Genomic DNA, 21,126 nt, shown 5'->3' on the forward strand with positions numbered 1-21,126 from the left:
TCCCTTCACAGTTAAAACCAGTCTCAATAAAGACATCTCTCTGAGATCAGCAAATTATAATCTAATGAAATCTATTGAAAATTTCAGTTGCACTAAACAAGGTCAATGCTTGGAAGGAACGAAATGTCACTCAGAAATAGAGATCAAAGTAATTTCCTTCTATTCCTGCTGCTACCATAGAGACCAAGGGAGGGGGAAGACGGGGAAGAAGAGATTTAACAGACTTAATTCTTCCTGAAATTTATAATTAACTACAAGGGAAAAGGGACAATTACCATATTTCTAAAGAATAAAGGAGAAAAAAGTTGAGCTTTTGACAAGATATAATTACAAGACATTATATATGCAATGCACATTGGCTTGTTCTGTGTAATTTTCTTGAGACACCCCCCAAAAATGTTTTTTTTTCCTAGAAAAGACAACACATGTCTCATCAGTTTGCATTCATAATGTTTGAAATCCAAAAGCCAGAGGCTTATAATAATTGTTCCAAAATTTAACATTTGTAAATAAAGACTTGAAATAAATACTCAGTTATACTCCCCATCTGTCTATCATCTATGACTATATTCCCTAGCTAAGATAAATGGTAATCAATGAAAAGGATCCTCCTGCTCTTCCAAGACTGTAGTTTAGCCAGCAGCCTACTCACAGTCATCAAAGCTGTCCTCAAGTACCACTTCAGAGTAGAGTTAACTAAATTACATGTAAATTGCATGGATTCAGCACTATTACACTTTTAGGATCTGGCAGGAAAACACCACAGTTTGAAGAGCTCATCAGGACCTAATAATGAGTATAGAAAAAGATTTTGATTTTAGCTAAATATGAATCTCTGGGGGGGGAATCATTATGATTCCTTTGTTTTGGGTTTGTTATAGCCTGGAAATTCAGCAAAAAAACTTAGCTACCCAATTTATGATTTTAAATAATGATTCAAAACCCTGAAGTACTGCAAAGAAAAAACAACAAATGTTGCCCAGATTCATTTAGCACTATTAACAATATGTGTACACATAGAAATGTGGTTATTTTTTGTTTCCTATCCAGCTAAATTTAAGTCATATCTTCATCTAATGTAGTTGTCTAAAGCTAGCTACGGGTTTTGGCGAGATTATACCAGTTTACAACACCTGAAACACTGAGTCAACCTCCGTATTTATACCATGCCTTACCATCTCCTAATTTTGTGATTAACTATACAAGCAGCCTCTCAAACATATATAGCTCCTCCTGTAGGAAATCCCAATAATAAGTTGAACCTCACCATCCAGGAATATTTTTTTTTATTCTCTCTATTGATTTTTTGGTACTAATATAATTGGAAAAAAGCAGGCCTATTTTCTTCAGTAAGACTTATTACGAAAGTACTTGGTCATAAATAAATACTGTAAGGACTAGTTATTTACATTAGCATTAGGTTACTGAAAGAGATAATCCAACTTAATCTCACAGCAGATTCACCTATGTAAAGTGAGACCAATAACTGAGATGCAGTCTGTGGGGCTGCTCTGCAGCTCCAGCAGATGGCTAGAGGACGTAATCTGATTTACTATTCTGTTCTTCTCTGAATACCTTGCGATGAGCTTGGTACTGCGCTAGATCAGGGAGGCTGAAACAGTCAGGCCAGGCCAGGGGTATGAGCCTCATTTTTTCCCTCATTCTTCCATTCTTCATCCACGTTCTAAATAAGCCCTTTGGATCTCTATTGGCTAAATGAAAAATGAGTTTCCTACAGGGACACAAAATTTGGCCCTACCTCTCCTGAGTTCAGCACACTATTGATGGGGATTTATAATGATATGTTTAACACAGACCAGCTGGCAGTTTCAAAATTAACTAGTCCAGCCACAGATTCTACTCAGTCAGACTTACAGTGATGCTGCTGAGAAGGATGAGCTCGGAAATTTGCCCTGCCTTCCATGCTGGGATTATGGAGAAAGGAAAGCTAATGCTGACAAAATACCTGCCTAGGAGGTGCATATTTTATAACTCTCTATGATTCTGCTTCAGAATGGCATAGCTCTGCTTAAATCCTCACTTCATGCTACAAAGTGGGATGGTGAGTGTGTGGAGTGGGAGAGGCCTACTCAAGTTAATTAAACAGTCATACTATACCCAAAGTATAAACCAGATATTGGTCTGGTACTGGAAAGCAGTAGTTTATTATTTTCCACAGTCACTGCCTGTATTGAGACTTCTGCTAGCACATGTCAGGGTTTTGCCTTGAATGTATACCTCGGTCTCTCCTGTTCTAAATACATTGCCAGATCAGTGGAATAATATATGATAGACAGATGTTACTGCCTCCTGGCAAATTGGCCAGTCAGAACTGAACATGATCAACTTTGGGTATGTTTTATAAATCCTTACAAAGGGTGCTACAGGGACAGCCATAAAGAGAGAGTTATTGCTAATTTTCCAAACTAGAACAGAGTTTTAAGAAAAAGGAAAAGCAAAAATAGCCCAACGTCTTCAATAATCCTGCAGTAAAACTTACAGTTCTAAGCAAACCAGGGCTCACTTCTGTGAATGATGGAAAGTTCATGTAATAGCTATACCTCCAGTACGGAAACCTAACTATTGTAGAATGGACCGGGTCTTCCATTAACTATAAAAAATTAAATAGACATGTTCATTTCTCCATTCATATGAATAATGACTTCTTCATTTAATTCTCTGGTCCCAGGGAGGTCAGTCACGCTTGAATTAAACATGGAACCTATGTAGTGCATAAGGAGGCTTAAATCACTATAAAGAGTTAAATTGAAGCTGACAATAAGAACCTTTACAGAGTAACTTTTGTAGGATTTTCAACATTTGGACCACCAGCGCTTATTTTGGTAGCTAACAAAACCAACATGGTCAACCTGGGCATTCTGCCCAAGGTCTGAAGGAAGCCAATTTACAAGCTAGAAGAACACAGGTTCACATGGAAATTAGCATTGCCAGTTCTCAGTGCTACAAAATCAGGAGTCAGTGTAGCAAACAAGAAGTGATTTCAGTTTGGCAAATATATATATATTTTTTAATTTGTGTCTACTCTCTGAGTCTTCAGTGTACATTTGCTTCATCTTTGCAAGCTCCTCTCAAAGCACAGTAACTTTCAAATGATCATTTGACTCTAATAACAGTGGTTTTAAGCAAAACCACAAAATTCACCTCCTAAACAAAACAAGTGACGCCATTGATAACCATCATTGACAAATTTAGTCCCTTTACTTATATTAAGGATAATAAAACATTAGACTAGATTGCCAAGGAAGTTTTGAAAATGCTATCATTAAAGAAGATTTTATCCCTGCCTGACTAGACAGCCCATTGCGTTTTTACTCGATTCGTTTTTTATTGGTGCTATGATTGCCAAGTTGCAAGTATCAAAAAACCTGAATATGACACCTTGCAATCATGAGATTTAAAAATCCAAAATTATATCGTGGCTTCTCTTCATTTGTCTTCTGGGTTTTAAACCTTTAGAGTGTACACCTCTGAGTTAACCTGAATTAATTACAAGGACCAGGAGGTTTTTTGGAGTGAAAAGCTATCTGACAGCAAGAGTGGGGAGGGGTTCAGCAAAAAAGTCCCTATTATTGTGAAGCTTGTTTGGCAACATAGAGGTATCTATTTTCTTTTCCACCAACTGTAGCTACTGTTGTATTCGTAATCCTCCAAAGGGCACAAGGAAGGAAGGAGATCTGATCGCCAGGGGAGAGGACAGCATGTTGCCTCTAACTATTGGGAGGCACAGTGGGAATGTTCTTCTTCAAAACCTCCTGATTCACCTGCTGAGATGAAGTCTTGACCTGAACTTTTATTTATACTGAATTCTTCCTAAAGATAGAATAATGCCACGAAATAATGTGCTTTATGGAAGCAAGAAACAAAGAAATCACACCAGGGGCATGATCAATTATAATAATCCATATAAAGTCATCTCAGACTGATTCAGCATTTGTTAAGTGCTGGGTTCAGAAACACATGAAAATATCAAGGAAATAAAAACATGGAGGAAGAATTTATACAAGCGAATATCTTAAATCTATCTGAGACATATCTTACATTTTGACAAAAAAAATGTCAGTAGGAATTAAAATGAATTCCTTATGTACCTCCTGAAGTCTTATTAGATGGCTTCTTTCACAATATAAAATAGAGGTCAAAACAGGCTTGCTGGATCCATTGTACATAATCTGCAAGGGCATATTCACTCCACCACAGTATTTATGTCACTTTCTATAGACTGCAAATGCTGCAAATTCCAGAGTAAATGTACTGGCCATGTGTTACAAATGTCAACTTTTTAACCAGTGTTCATATTTTGCAGTTTAAATAGCATTCGTCTTTTACTTCCTTTGTATTATTTACAAGATCTGAAGAATAAAAGTGATATATTTGCGCTCTGTTGACATTAAGATCCATTTTTCCAAGAATGGGAGTGGCAATTATTTGCACAAATCAGCCAAATGGATATTTAAATAAAGATAATTACCAGATCTGAGGCCAAAAATGACCATGCTATTGTACTGTAGAATTCATATTTATTCAAGTAAATTTTAAAATAAATCCCAAATGTATTCAAATCGGCTTCCATTAGGCTGGTGAAAACTGGTAATAAACTGATGTGATAAAAATGTTGTAGGTCTGAAGGAAACAGAGTTACTCCAACACACACTGAACCAAGTAGGAGCACATTATGGATCAATATATCACAAAGTCACTGGTGCAGCTATTTCCATACGACACCAAAACAAGACAAGGAAATCGCCTGTAATTTATGTGGCTTCAAGCCTTTGCAATATGAAAGTGCTCTGAGACTGATTTTTGCCGTCATCCAGCTCATTTGTACACGATAATACGATGCCCTCACGTGCATCCAGGTGGTAGGTGCCCCGTAACCCACCACCAGCAAAGACTGCGTATCTTAGCCTGAACATTCGGGGTTTGTACGCTTGACTTGCCGCCCAGTCCACCCATTCAGCAGCAGGCTGAGGATGTAGAAGAGCTGGGAGGAAAACCACTGCGGCTAGATGGAGCTGGAAGCCCTGCTCAGGGTGGACACCGCGCGGAGACAGCGTGGAGACCATACGTGTTATTGCCCCGAAGGCCCTAGGGGAACGTTCAATAGACACGTTCACCACCAATTCTGAAGCAAGGGGAGCAGGGTCTCTTGCTGTAAAGCCAGGCACGGCGCCAGCCTCTTCTCCCCGTGATTCCAGTTTGGAAGCAGGCTCATTCCCCTCACCCAAATCCAGTCGCTACCCACATCCTCGCCACGCTCGCCAGGCCAAAGACGGTCGTGACCGCGGGTCCCCCCCACAGCGCCGGGGACCGAGCAGTAATAGAGCTCACCGCAGCTCTACTTTCAACTTCCCTTTACCGCGGACCGGCAGCCTCAGCGCGTACAAACCGGAGGCGCCAGCCTGGATAAGGCGCCGCCGCGGTTCGGCCCCATCTTTTGCCCTGCGCATGGGTCCTGCCCCCCCCCCCAACCCAGCCGGACCAGTGAGATCCGGAACGATCCGGAACGATCCGGAACGAGCGGGAGGTGAAGGAGGTGGCTCTCGCCTGTGGCCGCCTTCGCCTCTGACGGCGGTGACAGCCCGCAGCTGCCTCATCCCTACGCCCCCGCCACGTTCAAAACTTTGAAAAACTCCACAGAAACGACCGAATTCAGCATAGCCAAACCGGAGCGGGGAGCCGCGGTGCCGAACTTCAGCGTCCTGACTTACCCCCGCAACAGCTCCGTATAAATACCAACACCATGTGCGAATCCTGTCACAAACATGTGGTGATCTGCCTCTCCCGTAGCAACAGGAAAGGAGTTCCCCGCTCATCTCCCCCGTCCGTTTAATTTTAAGCGAGTTTGCTAAGTTTGAGGACGTCCCCGGGAATCCTGGGGCTTATCCTTACCTCAGAGCTTTACCTCGGGCAGTGTCCTTAACCACCGAGCCCTTCGCCTGCCGTGGCTGTGGTGGATAACGAACCTTTTACACGCATGTTTGGAACGAGTTATTTGGAGGGACCTTTCCCAAACAGTAAGGTTGGACCCAACACCAGTTTAAAAGCGCTGAATCGTGGCCGAGGCATTTTTATTTTTCAGGCCTAGAGGTGCAAAGCAAGCTGTGGGGGTTTTTTCCCCCCCAAAAAAGACACAATAAGCCACAGAAACTTGTATCTCTCCAATCAGGAACACCATGACTATCTAAACTACATCTGATTGGCCTCTTTAAAATGCTGGGAGTCATATAATGTCCCCATATTTTTGTATTCTATAGTTTATAGAATAAACTGGTATGATACGCTGAGAAAATATGTGCATTATACCATGTATTCTGAAACTGCTCCAGTAGCTGGAGATATTAATAGACACAAGCATAGGCTAAGATAAAACATGAAATCATTTTCCTTTTGCTAGTAAAAATAAGTAAATTATGTATCATTTAGGAAGTGCTATAGAAGCAGACTGCATGATCTTCAGAAAAAGAGAACAAAATGCTCATTGAAGCGAAGCTTATTTATCACTTTATCTTGCAACCTGACACAGTACATGCTCAATCTATTTAATTACAGGAACGGAAAAACATCAGAAAGATTTGTACACATAACAGCAATGTTTCCAGTCCTACCTTGGTCGTGACAATGCACAGACAATCCATTCTGTAAATCTCCACGGGAGTATATGTAAATCATAAAAACAAATCAGCAAGGGTGAGGAAAGGCTTTTTGAACAGCATGAACAGAACCGGAGGCTTGAATCTGCACAGCCTGCTTTTCCAAGTGGGGCCCTCATAAGAAACTCGAGTCCTCCTCCACAATGCTAAAGGCAGTCATGATGCTCACAGGGATCAGAAAACCCACTAGAAATCGTCTCAAGCAAAACTTCCAGGTGGCTTATCAGGCTTGATTGCTGCATTGTTCAATCTGTGATCAAAATACTCTGTTGAATAGTATGCAGCGCTCTAAATGGGAAGATGAGAACCACAACAAGCACAAAAGAGCAAAAGCATCACATTTCAGCTCTGGCTCTCGTTTCACTATTCTGATCTGCTGTTTCAGTATACCCATAAGATTTCCTTTGCCAAGTCTCTCTCTCTCTCTCCTCTCTCTCCTCTCTCTCTCTCTCTCTCTCTGCTTCCCTGTCTTTTTTTTCTCCCCCCTCTCTCTCTCCCTCTCCCTCCTCTTTTCTACCAACTCCGAGCAGGCACAACACATACAACTATCTGGCCCATCTATCAAAGCACTGTCACTTCTCTGCCAAAACAACTGCTTTTGGTTGTAACGGTTTTTATTAAGAGCATGATTCCTACAAGCGTATATTACTTGAAGTGCATGATTGAAACATTAAGGTGTATGCGATAGCTCATGCGTCACATCTACAATCACTCAGAATTACTAGGTCAGACTCTGATTCAGGAAGTGAATATAAATAACAGCTGGATAAGGAGAACTTTCAGAAAGTATAAAAAAAACAGTCGAGGAAAAAACAGCAATTGCAGATTTATACATGCACGCAGCTCTGTGAAGCACAACGATATATTTTACGATCCATAGAAAAAAAACACACTATATATATATACAAAGGTGGAGAGGTGCATCCTTTTTCCACCTATGAAAAATACATCAAAATTTTAATTAAAAGAGTTCACCCCAAATAGCAGAGTTTAAAAACTCCTTAAGCTCTCTCCCAAACTTTTTCTGCCTCTTTGACAGATCCACAGACTTAACTTATTTTATGTTAGGTATCCTTTACTAAGAGTTTCATAAATCTTAAGAAAACTATTTAACCCCCAAATCCCTAAACCCCTACCTTTCTTGCAGTGATGCTGGTGCAGAGCTTGCCTTTCAGGTGTCTTACATGAATCATTCTGAGTTAAAAAGCTTACTGTCAGCTCTTAAAGTTGTCCCTCTCTTACAGATAGAGAAAGAGAGAGAGCAGAGAAAGAGGGAGGGAGAGAAAAAGAGACACAGAAGGAGAAAGATATGTAAAATGAAAGCTCTGGCCAAAGAGAGAGGAAAATCAATGCTCCTATTCACTGGAAAAAAAAATACAGCCAACTGGACTGTTGACAGCAACAAGAGGAAACGTCTAGACACCCATACATTACAATTCACCTTTTCAACACACTGGACAGCACAATTCCCCCGGGGTGCTTTGCTGAGGATCTCTCATTCTCTCTCAGAGCTAAAATATGTTTTCAATAAAATAAGCCGTTTCGAGAAAATAAAAAGATATTTAAGAATCATCTCTCTTCCATAAATTACTTGGGTTATAACCCTAATATTCTCATGATTGCTAAAGCAGCAAGAGGTTCAGTAAATGACACACATTATTTTGCCAAAATGAGGTCACTGCTACCAAAGTTACAAAATCCATAGTGAATCAGATATGTGGTCAGAGAGCAACCAACCCTCCCCCAACTATTAAAGTCTTGGAGGATATAACATCTTAAAGAGAAACTCTCCAGAGCACTTATGATTTTCTCTAAAGCTTTAACTCACTCTGAGCAACCTCATGTGTGCAAAACAAACTTGATTTGTATTTACACACTGCAGAGGAACCTACATGTTTTCTCCCTGCTGTTCTTTACTCCAGTAGCCAAACAGTCAGACAATTTTATTAAGCTACAGATTATATGAATCATGGAACTTTTCAAACATCCTTCAAGTCACTACCAATTAACTGTCCACTGAACAGCTAATTAATTCATTAAGATGATCTAACCAAAGCCATGCTTGTGTTCTGGGTATGATAGAGTAAAAGGGTGTCCAGTCAAATCTGTAATCAGGGGAGATTTTAACACTTAAATGTAAAACCTCCAACAATTCCTTCCCTTGTTCTCTGATTCAAGCTGATCTAGTAAGGTGTGAAATATTTCCACACAAGTAATTACTTAATGACTTGGTTGTAAAATTTCATATCATACTACAAGTTGGCAGATGGGGGTATATTTTCAAACAGCTCTCCAAGGGCATGATCTGTAAATGTTTCTATTTGCAAGTAGCTCTACTCCAGTGAGTTCCTCACAGTGAATTCATGATCCTATTTACAGTTTTTATGAAAAACAGTGGGTATGAACTATTTGAGGTTGCTTATGTGAGCAAAATGACTTGAGTGTGTGTTTTGGAAAACCAGGCTTTATGAGTGTACCCCAAAGTTTCCTTCTGCAGCCTAGTTTTGGGGTGTAAATACTGCACTAAATCCTATGCCATCACCTCCTTCTGTAAAATGCTGCAGTCAGCATTTAGGCAGGATTTGCCTGTGTACTACCCAAGTTGAGTACATCGTTAAGTGGTGGACCCCCAGAAATACAGCCACGTACATTTTACCATCAGAATCTCCAGAGGAGATCTATGCTTTTGGGGGCAGAGACCACAACACCATCCTTCCACAGGCTCATTATGACTGTCAGGGGTCTTGGTCACAGTTTCTAAAATACGTCTGTCAATGACTACACAAAGCAGTGACTCTGGTACCATAGCATGGTAGTAGATGACTGACTCAATGGGCAAGGATACAATCTCTTGTTTTCTCTAACCTTCCATTCCTAACGCAAAACAGCTTCCAGCACTGGATTTTTCATTACATCAGATATAGCAGGGGTACTAGAGAACAACAGTAAAGAAACAATGAAATCTTTGGGCCGTAACACAAAAGGTGCAGTTGCTCCATTTTCTTCCTCCAACTGGATGGTTTTTCCATTCACTTTGTCTCCACAAACATTTTTGAATTCTTCGAGCTGCTTTCCCCTTCATTACCAACATCCCCTTCTTTCCTAATTTTTGAAGATCATTTTGATGCTTATTTGTAGTTTTTCTCTGCTCTTCCAACGTTGATGTTATCTGTAAATATGATTATGATTGAAATGCACTGTACAATGACTTGACCCAAAAAACAAGCAAATTAAGAAACAGCCATATGGGGTGAAAAGAGATGATTTATAGTTGCTTGTGTAGTTGATTTAGATGGCCAAAAATATCCTTTGGGATGAGCGCTGACTCTCAGGAAGCCTTAATACAGGAAGAATAACAGCTACTTCCCACTGTGATACCAGTGGCTCTGCAGACCAGCATATGAGAACCTCTTAGCTAGGTGACCGCTTCCTTCTACTCTAATCCTACTAAGATCTCCTATTAAATCACACAATTGGAGATTCATGGTAGAAATGTGATGTCTGTATAATACAATAGTGTAGACTGGACAATTTAATCTTCCTTTCTGGCCTTAAAAACCTTAATTTACTGTATCGAGGTATTTCTTCCACTTGTATAACCAAAGCATAGGAATTAATTTAGAACCAGAGCCTGTACATCCAACTGAAGTGAATATTTTGTAAAAGTGAGCTTGTGTAAAACCAGAAACAATAAGGATTTCATGATCTTTTAAAATCTTTCATGACACTGCCTTTTAAAAATTCCTTCGAATTTTTTTGAAACCCAGATATTATGCTGCAAAGAACAGTAAAGAGAAATTGATTGTTTATAAAAGCAAAACTAATTTCATTATTACCTCTAATTCAAGAACCAGAAATTGAAAAAAGTACTATAAACACTATATAACATATACTTAAGAAAGGAGGCATCTACCAGACTGTTAACACAGCCTTAGTAATGTCAACATTTGCAAATTTACCCAGTGACTGTTTAGAGCTCTAAGCACCTACACAGAGAACACATAAACAAACGCATCCTCTTACAAGTGTGAAGAAAGATTTATTTTCTCCTAATGGATCTTAAATTGTGTACTGTGGAGTACTTGTTGATGGTATCAAATTGCCAGTCATTCACATGAGGTTAGCTTCTCCTTCTTGTTTTCAGGTCCTATATTGCACCCAAACAAACTACAAATATATTAAATACTTTCCTGATTACTTCTCTCCTAGGAGGGCAATTGATGTAGTTATGAAATTATGTCTCTTATAGTCAGAGCTCATTTATACTGAACCCAATTTCGTTTACACTCAAACTCAATTCCAGCTAAGTTGCTGTGCATCACAACTGGTTAGTTGGTAGGTCACAACTGGGAAAAAGTTATCTGAGTAATAATATGCTAGAAAGGACATACTCATGAGACAGGCTCTCTATTAGGATTGTTTTGTGCAAAAAAAATGAGAAACTACTAATTTAGCACATCCTCGTGGTTTATATATTCAAAGTCTAAGACTTAATAAGATATGGAGTCAGGAACTATACTACAAATGAAATGTCAGAATAAATCCTGCTTCAGCCACAAAGAGAAGTTAATACAAATTCCAGAAGGCGTCAAGTTCTGCATACTTTACTTGCAGAGAATTTTAATGCAGTTCCCAGGCCGAACCAGTGGCCCATGAGTGCTAGTGTTAATTTAAAGAGCAAGAGATTAGCTATTCTGCCTCTTCTGACTGCAGCAGCCCTAACAGCAGTGCAGCTGCAACCAGCCTAGGGTTCATGAGAGTCTCAGGCAGAAGTTAAAGCAAGAACAACTCCTTTCTCCCATACAAAACAAAGTTCATTGCTGTTTAGTACAATCAATGTTGGCCTGGAGCCCTAGCCAATTTTTCTAGCTAGTAGCTTTATCTGTGAAAAGAAATAGATAATTTTCTTTTCCATAGGGTATCATAGGTCTCAGTTCAACCAGACCTGGCTGTTCTGAAGCCTGCAGATAGACAGTAAAATAGGCATAGGAGAAGTGAACACTAAGCATGTAGCTCCTCTCCTTCAGTACAAAGAGTCAGCACCTGGAGGAGCCACTTTAGCCCCAGGCTCAACAGCTGCCAAGGTTTCTTTTCTGCTCCACATCTGTGGACAGGATTCCTTCTCTTCCTGCCCCAAGCAGGTGACCAGTATCTGCTTTTATTCAGTACATGGGAGCTTAAACCAGCTTAGACAATCCCATGCTGCCCCAGCGCTCAGAGAAGAATTAAAAAATGATGTCTGTCTTCTAATGGAAAATATGCACTTTGGAGGACAACTGTGTGCGGTTTGCCTCAGAAGGTGCTCAGGAAACTAGGTTGGCCACCTCCCTTCCTCTCCAGAAATCAGTGTAATTATCAGATGACAGGATAATTCAGGGTGGGAAGGACCTCAAGGGGCTTCTAGTCCAACGTAGTCTAGCTTAGCAGGCTCAGCAATGAGGTCCAGTCAGGTTATCCTGGGCTTTATTGAGTCTTGTCTTGAAAATCTCCAAGGATGAGGACTGCACAACATCTCTAATAGTCCCTTTCCCACACTCCTCACCACTTGAAAGGCCTGAGAGAAGAGCTGGGAGTGGAGTGTGAATGTAGGGCTGTAGGAAGCACACATTTACAATCACGAGCTGTGGAGCAGAGGGTATAGAAAGGTCCTTGAGCCATCCTACAGTTCTGAAAGGCCTTAGATAAACTAGCCCTTTGAAAACGCTGCAGCCTTTAATATAAAATTTCTGTCTAATATTTCATGTATCTATTATATCCCATACAAGACCATAACTGTTTTCTTCTGCCTCCCCAAATCCCTTTTTCAGAATGAAACAAAAGTGCTTCAGTTAAATATGCTACACTAGCTTTATGTGGGCTAGGATGCTCAGCAGTAGAAACACACAATACTTAAGGGCAATACTTCCTGAAGTGGCTCTCAGCTCTTAAAATCCATGGTGAATTAAGAGTTCTTTTTAATTCTTGAGCATTCTGCCTGGAGAAGTAAATCTAAGACCCAAATGGTCATCAGCAACTACAAAGCTCCGGTGCATATGTTTAAACATGTAGCCAGTCCTAAATAGCTATATGTCACTGTCATAGCAGCGTGCTACTGACAGTCAAGCACAATGACCTGAAAAAGAAATCAGACAAAATGACTCTTTCAAAGGAACGGACACACAACAGTAAATTCAAAGAAATTAAAACAAAGTATCTGCTATCTGCTATCCCATGGTATAGGGAACTGAAGAAAATACCACTCACAACTCTGAATTTCTTAGTGTTTGGCAATGGAGCTGCAAATTTTTGGAGGGTATTTTTGTGCACATGTGCTGGAGAGTTACAAGCTATATGAAAATATTAGTATATAGAATTGTTGAGAAACATGGAGTAGAGAAATTATTCTTTGAAACTGGTGAAAGATCCAGCATATCTCATGATTTATGTAACAGGACAACAATGAATGAAGTACATATATCAAGCCTTTGATAACTCCTTGCACTGATGAGATAATTTCATCCATAAATAAGAGGGCCAGTTTCAATGAGAGTATAAGATCCTGCAGTACACATTTGATCTTTGGATTTGCCAGATACTAACCACCCTTTGCAACTGGGCCATCTACTTCAGTTTTATACTACAAAGAGAATATATTGGTCCCATACCTGAAATACTGAATGCTTTCATATCTGAAAGGATTTCACATCTGCCTTTCCAAACAAAGGATCTCAAGGACATTCAAAGACTCATAAAATCAGCAGATTTTGACTAAAGGAGCCAGTTCTGCTGATCTCACAATGAATTATACTTCAGCTCTCAAGTCCTATATGGTACAAAAGTTTTCTGATCAACTGGGAACACAGTGATACAAGAATATCAGAAAGATGTGATAGACAATTAGTTCTTTTGATCCTGAAAACATATCCTGAAAACATGATAAAATCTCTCTAGAACAGAGAAACCATTCTAGAAATGTACATATAGCCAATGGGAAGGTTTTGGACAATCTGCAAGTTTTTACTGTTTAAAAAAAAAAACTTTTTGAAGTCTACAAGGTATCAAATAAACATGCCAACTCAGTTAATGTCTGTTTTCTTTTCATGATATTTCCGGTTTGCTAACAGTAAAAGAAAACTTAATAATTTTCTTTACTTAGAAAAGAAAAAAATACACAATTACTTCAAGGCTGAAACTTTGCATTATAATATCTAAGCCCAAGAGAATTGTTCCAGCCAAGTTGTGAACCTATGAAAATAATGGAGATGTTATAATGAAACACTTAAACATATATAACTTAATTGCAAACAGCAAGACTCTTCTAAAGAGAATGGAAAAAATATTCTCTTTACTGCAGCCACGAAGTCGTATTGCTTCATGTATTATTCAGCATACATTTATAATAGGTATCATTAAACTGTCTCTATACAAATCATCCCTTTGCTGGCATTCATATTCTTCCTTAATGATTCCACACCAAAAAGAACATGCACTGAGAGGCGGAAAACACCTTGAATATAATTAACTGACTAACTGTGCAACACCTTGGACTTTGAAAACACCCTGAAGTGAAAACATCTTGAGATCAGCATAAAAGTCATCAGCCCTCTAGAACTGTCACCAATTAACATCATTTCTACAAATGGAATAAAACATAAATCTTGTCTAGGATAGCAAGAAATCCATAAGACCAATAATATACAACAATAAATTGTATATATAAGCCTCATTCAAATGCACTAACATACAAGCAGTCATTAAGCAGCAAAGAGTGTAGGAGCTCAGAGTTAATATTGTCTACACATTCACCTGCAGAAAAACTTTGTTAAATACAAATTTTATTATCCATCATAAAATAGTGGACCATACCTTTGTCTTCATGTCTACTGCATAATTTTCAAAAGTCTGGTTCTCCTTTTTGGGTACATCACATTGTCCAGACCCTTCTGATCCATTGGAAGCTGCAGACTAAAGGGAAAAATCAATAAAGTAGTCGGTACATGCACTATAATTCTATTATTCCTAAATGTAAAGATTATCAGAGATACAGAAGGGTACCCTGAGTTCAGACAAGCATCAGGTCACTCCTACATAAGATTTTCACTTCAATATTTTGTCATATAAAAATTTCTGGGTTTAGTCTTATAGCCATTCTTGCGGAACTCTGTGAAAATCTTCATAGGCCAGATCTACAAGATGATGTTTATCATAATCTCTAGCTGACTTCAGAAGTTCAGGGTGCTCTGCAGATCTCAGCATCAGAACATAAATATGAGGAAGGAAATCAGTGCCCAGCTGATGGGTTTTCATCTAGAATAGTTGCAGGAATAGTTCTGGTAATGGCACCAACTGAATTATGTGGTTTGTTGTCTCATTTTTAATTCATGACATTCTTTTAAATGATGTATTTCTGAAAGTTTCATATTTGTGTAGTGACCATATCTGAAAATCTTTTAAATTAAAAAGCTGTAGGGTGGGCATTCTTTTTTTAAACTTTATCTACATAGAATTACATCTGATATTGTTCACAGAAAACTATCATAAAAGACACAGTATTTTTTGAAAAATATCCTCAGTAGAAGGTACAGTAAAAGGCTACATTTGGTGGTTTTTGTTCTTTTTTTTTTTTTTTCACTTTTCCTTCTGGAAATCTAATACATTACTGTAGATTTTGCATTGATGCAACAGATATTTTAAATTACATCTCTGTTTACAATGCTCTGCCCTGCAAAAATGTGTTTGAAGAGTTACCCTTTGAATGAAACATGACTATCACCACTATCTTGGATCTCAGAAAATTTCTGGACACTTTGCAAGATCACAGATAGGAAAGCAGAGTGAATTCAGAGCCAATGTCTTGTATCTATCAGCACGGAGCATCCAAGACACTGTGAGTGATCTAGGCCCATTCTTTTTCAGTCTACACATCGGGAGCACAGTCAATTTTAACACAACAGGCAAGAAGTGGTTAGCATTTTAAATAGACCAACCACTGCCAGTGTGATTTAGAAAACAACAAACCGATGCCACAGAAACAGCCAAATCACATGCACATGTGCAAATGTTTTCTCCTCTGATACTAGCTTGTTTATTTAGAGCTCAGTCCAGTAAAGGACCGAATGCTGGCTACAGTCCAGCAAACTACTTAGACACGTGCTTAACTTCAGTGGAACCAATAGTATTAGTCTTGTGTTCCAGTTAAGAATGTGTTTAAATTCTCTATTGGATCAGGCCCAGACAACTCAGCGCTACATAGGGTTGAGTGCATGGACTCCATGCATGTCCTCTCTAAAGTTTTAACTCCTCTAATACGCTCGCAGTCATGGAGAACCATGTATTCCTTTGTGGGTTTTGTTTCTTATCACAGAGGAGTGTTGCAGTATCCCCCAGTTGCAGTCTGGAAGGGAGGAAGGAAGAGCAAAGCAATCTGCCCAAACTCTTACAGGAGAGCAAGGAACTGAACCCAGGTCTCACAGTGCTGAACATTGTATTTTGCCTTAGAGCACACAAAAAAATCCCAACAGCTCCTTAACTGTGCTCTTTCAAAAGGGGAAAATGGATTATGCAAGGAGGGAAGAAGCATATATAAACATTTTCACAGAATCATAGAATCATAGAATCAGTAAGGTTGGAAGGGACCTCTGGAGATCATCTAGTCCAACCCCCCTGCTCAGCAGGGTCACCTACAGCATGGTAGACAGGGTTGCAGCCAGGCGGGTCTTGAAGATCTCCAGAGAAGGAGACTCCACAACCTCTCTGGGCAACCTGGTCCAGGGCTCCGTCACTCTCACAGGGAAGAAATTCCCCCTCACGCTCAGGCCGAACTTCCTGTGGTTCAATTTCTGCCCATTGCCTCTTGTCCTGTCACACGGGACAACTGAAAAGAGTTTGTCCCTGTCCCCTTGACACCCTCCCTTCAGATACATGTACACATTGATCAGATCCCCCCTCAGGCTTCTCTTCCCCACGCTGAACAGGCCCAGCTCTCGCAGCCGTTCCTCGTAGGGCAGGTGCTCCAGCCCTCTGATCATCCTTGTAGCCCTACACTGGACTCTCTCCAGTAGCTCCATGTGTGTCTTGTCCTGGGGAGCCCAGAAAAATAAAGAGAGGGGGCAGGAGCAGCACAGGCAAGGGGCTGAGGGGCAGAACGAACCACCCCCACCCCTGGCCAGGGACCTGGAGCACAGCACGGTGGCAAATGCTGGTAGAAGTGTCCAAAGCAAGAGCCCCTCACCACTCTGGGAGAGGGATTGGGGGAAAAAAGGGCCTTAGGAGAGGATGGTTTCAATCCATCGACCTCTGGGTTATGGGCCCAGCACGCTTCCGCTGCACCACTCTGCTTCCCTTCATCTTTGCTTTCTTTGAATATCTGATGTAAATATTTTCCATTGTTATTATTTACAGGCAACCATATAAGCTATGCAAATCAATATATTATCTGTTTGCTGTAATCATCCAGACCACACTCTGCCTGATCCTAAAATGAGCTTAGCTAGCTCCTGCAATTCCTTAAAGGGAGACTTGACAATTTTCAACAGAAACTACAGACTACATAGTAACATTTATCAAATGAGTGCAGCTGCAAAATTGGATAAGGTACAACTTCAGTTTGTTTATATTTTACCATTTTTCCTCAAATTTGTCACCATTAGTTGATTCCAGTATTTTGAAAGAATATAAAACAATGTCTTGTGAAATGGTATAAAATATTTCAATTGTTTCCCTTAGGGAAATGGGTCACAGATTAATTGTGAAGAGCAGTAAACCAAGGACATTAGGAAGATACAAACAGCTCAAGGAAGAGCAATAATAATAAATCTAGAACATCTCTCTGTTCCAGTGTATTAAGGTTCAATATGCATTAGCAAAATAATATATGGCTCCCAAACTTGAGCAAAGTACATATTAGCAATTCATCTGAAAACCAATAGTCATTTAGCTTTGTGTTTGGAATAAGCTAGACAGCACAGTGCAAGAGGCAAAAAGGATATTTGCTCTGTCTTGAGATGTTTGTTAAAACGTGGCACTCTTGGGGTCTGAGTCTCTTCGCCTTACTCTTGACTTAGTAAGATCCACTCTAACTAAAAGCCTTTGTTGTCTAAAATTATTTGTATACAATATATCCAAAAGTTGCCTGCTGATGCGAAAACAAAAACAAGCAGGCAAAAAACAACAAAACAAAAAACATTTAGCAGCACCTCAATATTCTTGAACTCTGCAACTCACCATGAGAAGTAGGACTGATACCCCTAGAGTGATACAGTACAAATACAGAGGAGCAGGACTCATGCAGTATACTTGTACCTAGTTATAGGAGGATCTAGAAATAATGACTTTAAGTTTGAATTAGAAACGCTAATAAAAGTCTAAACTTTTTATTTGTTGTCTGTATCTAGAAGGCTGGTATTTAGAATAACTCCATCTTTGCAAAAGAAAATATTATCTTATTCCCCTCCAGCTGGTCAGCAAAGAGATGAGATTTTACAAGCAAATGTTGCAAAAGTAGATTAAAGCATAATTTGATAACTTTGTTCACATGCCTAGCAACCATGAGAATCACAGATCATACCAAAAACAATCTTCCAATTTTATGTATAATTAATGCTAATCTATTTAGATTATAATTAACATGGACTATTTAGACTGTAATGTCTTCGGGGCAATGTCTCTTTCATTGTGCAAACTTACAGCATAATTTAAATGTTTATTAATAAAATAGTAATCACATTAGCTACCTTGTTAATTTTATCTAATTTTAACAATGCTCAGCTACTGCTTTTCTGTGCTTATAATGCATCTTTCCTGTAGCTTATTAGGACATGCACAATTGTCACAGTCAACTGTCAACAAAATTCTTGCTGATATTTTTTGCCAAAGTACACAGCAATGAATTATGAAAGATTTGTCACTGGTTCCACTTTCAGCAGGCAGCCTGTTCTAGTTCATGTTTCAGCCAGGAACCAGCCAGAAGGAGCATCTGCCCTCGCAGGCAATTATGGCATATGAGGCTTCCAAGACTTCCTTTAGGAGGTCTCTCTGTAGAAGCCAAATTCTGTAACAGTGGACGACTCCTCCAGTCTATTTATATAGCTCCAGAATTTACACCTAATATAACAATATGAGGTACTTGTAACTATTCGGAGCAGTTACCGCATGTTTACCTCTAGGAATGAAGACTAACTTTGGAAACACTTTGATTAATAAAAAATATAAGAAACACACATGCAAACTGTATTCTGCTCTGCCATGCTCTTGGATGTTCCTGCCAGGACCCTGAGTTTATTTGCACACACACCTATATGAGATATTTCCAAGGGCACATATGCCGCTTTATGGCTAGAAAAGGCTGATCAGCTTTGCAAAGTGACCAAGAGCACTGGTACGAGTGTGAGGGAGCTACTGCCCACTAGTCTAAATAAATCTGCAACTACCTTAGGGTCCTACAGCAGACAGCATAGGGAGCGCTGTGCTGTGCGTGTGATCTGAGGCTTCTTTTGGCCCTTTGTATCAAGAAAGGTTGCTTTGTTCCAGCCCCATGAGAAGTTATAGATAAATGCCAGTTTGCCCCAAAGTATTTACTTCAAAAGAGGAAAAGTATATAAAAAAAGAGATCTGTTAACTTGTGGATGCCAGCGTCTGTCAACAAATCTATCATCCTGGTAATCAAATGCTCCCAGGAATATATACTGCTGAGAGATACTGCTTTTATTTAATTAACTTTTTAGAAAATAGTCATTTTACAAATCATTAGAACATTTTAAAAGCTACAGGGGAAAAGTAAAATACAAGGTAACATATGCTGGTATTATCCATTTCACAGTACGCTGATGAAAATTAATTCATTTAGCAGCTATCCTAGAGTAGAGAAGCAACCTGAGATGAACTGAGATGCACAGTATGATACTAATATGAGCAAACAACCCAGCACACCTCTACACTAGGTTACAGCCAACTCCACTAGTGATCTACTCAAGCCACGTGTGAACTAAAACTGGATGAAAGTCAAGTTCATCTTTTGCAACATGCCAGCAACAGTAGGAGTACCTTCTGTATCCATGATCTGTCCATCAAAGACTGCACATTTTCGTTGAACCTAGGCAGAGCTGACAAGCTCTCATAAATGTGTTGTGAGCACCTCAGTTTGGGTTTCTTGACGCTGGCAGTCTTAAAGCCTCCCAAAAAGTTGCAGCTTTTGGACAATTTGTGGGAAATAAAGTGCCACTGGGGACTTGAAGAGTTTTTTCTGCAACACCATGCAGAGAAAAAAATCCTAGATGCCATAAGGCATGCTTTCCATGTCTCTTGCTGTCATTATTACAGGAAGGAATCTCATTCAGCAAATTTTTGGCAAGAATTAACTTTTACTCATATCACAGATGACTCAAAACTCACACAACCTTAGACCAGGTCATGCTAGAAACTAAAATCAGGAGTATAATCCTGCTGAAATCAGGCAGAGTTTCACTTCAGCTAGGCCAAAATTTCATTTCAGAGATAATATAATGGGGCTCAACATTGTGGGCTTCTTGCTCACAGAATCCTTTAAAAAAGATGCCTAATTAAGTATTTCTGAAACTCATTGCAAAAGCATAGTTCTTTATCCCCAGTCTAATGATTTAGTAATCAAAAATAATTTTGTTTCTGTTTCCATGCTAGGGTGTCTGGTTCATTATTTGAAGACAAAGTTTTGCTCCAATCCACATTGCATCAGTTTGGTCCTAACAACAATCCTAAATTAGGGTAATGTTGCAGATTGCTACAAGGTCTCAAAGCTAACCCTGTGAGAATTTCACTGCACTAAAATGAATTGAGATGACTAATAAATGAGAATTGAGAAAAGGAAAATATGCATGTGGGTATGAATTCTACTGTACAAATCTCACCAAAAGTGTTTGAATTTTTAATAAAAATTCTTATATTTACAAATAAACACAAATATCACAATAATAATTATTTTACCATGGGATTTTTATCACTACACTTTAGCTAATAGGGATTCAACCTTTTGAAATATGATATGACAGACTTAGTGTTAGAGCTCAAAAACACTTGTGTGGCTGCAGGCTTAAGTTTCAGAAAAGTTAGGATCTGATTTACTACTGCCCCTACCCTCCTAAAAACAAGTCTTACTCTTGGAGTGTTTCCAGATACCAGAATGTCACTAGTGAAGTTTTCATTTACTGGTCCCCAATACAGATTTGTCCTGCAGTCTAAAGATGGATGGTAGTCCCTTTGGGTAGGCTAACACCATGCTTACACTCAAGCGTCATCCCTCTAATTGACCATGTCACATAAATATTCAGTTGCAATCTGACTCAAGCAAAACAACTGACTTTCCAAGCAGGAAATTCAGGCAGGGCAAAGTGACTAGCTCCCTAAGAGCTTTTCTCCTCCCACTCCAGACAATTCAGATGAAGCTGGTTAGGGTCAGTTGGCTCCACAAACTCAAGCCTTGTGATTAAGAGACACACCCAGGAGT

General features: G+C 39.4%; 1 protein-coding gene across 1 annotated transcript in view; it reads right to left on the reverse strand.

The window, feature by feature from the left end:
* Positions 1–12,759: 12,759 nt before the first annotated feature.
* Positions 12,760–21,126, reverse strand: part of LOC134145727 (disks large 1 tumor suppressor protein-like) — a 148,791-nt gene continuing 140,424 nt past the window's right edge. Inside the window, exons 5-6 of the mRNA XM_062585597.1 lie at positions 14,517–14,615; positions 12,760–12,783 (exon numbers count right to left, since the gene is read on the reverse strand). Of these exons, the coding sequence (XP_062441581.1) occupies positions 12,760–12,783; positions 14,517–14,615 (123 nt within the window). The remainder of the gene's footprint in view (positions 12,784–14,516; positions 14,616–21,126) is intronic.

This window comes from Rhea pennata, chromosome 1, assembly GCF_028389875.1.
Source record: "Rhea pennata isolate bPtePen1 chromosome 1, bPtePen1.pri, whole genome shotgun sequence".
NCBI classification, from domain to species: domain Eukaryota; kingdom Metazoa; phylum Chordata; class Aves; order Rheiformes; family Rheidae; genus Rhea; species Rhea pennata.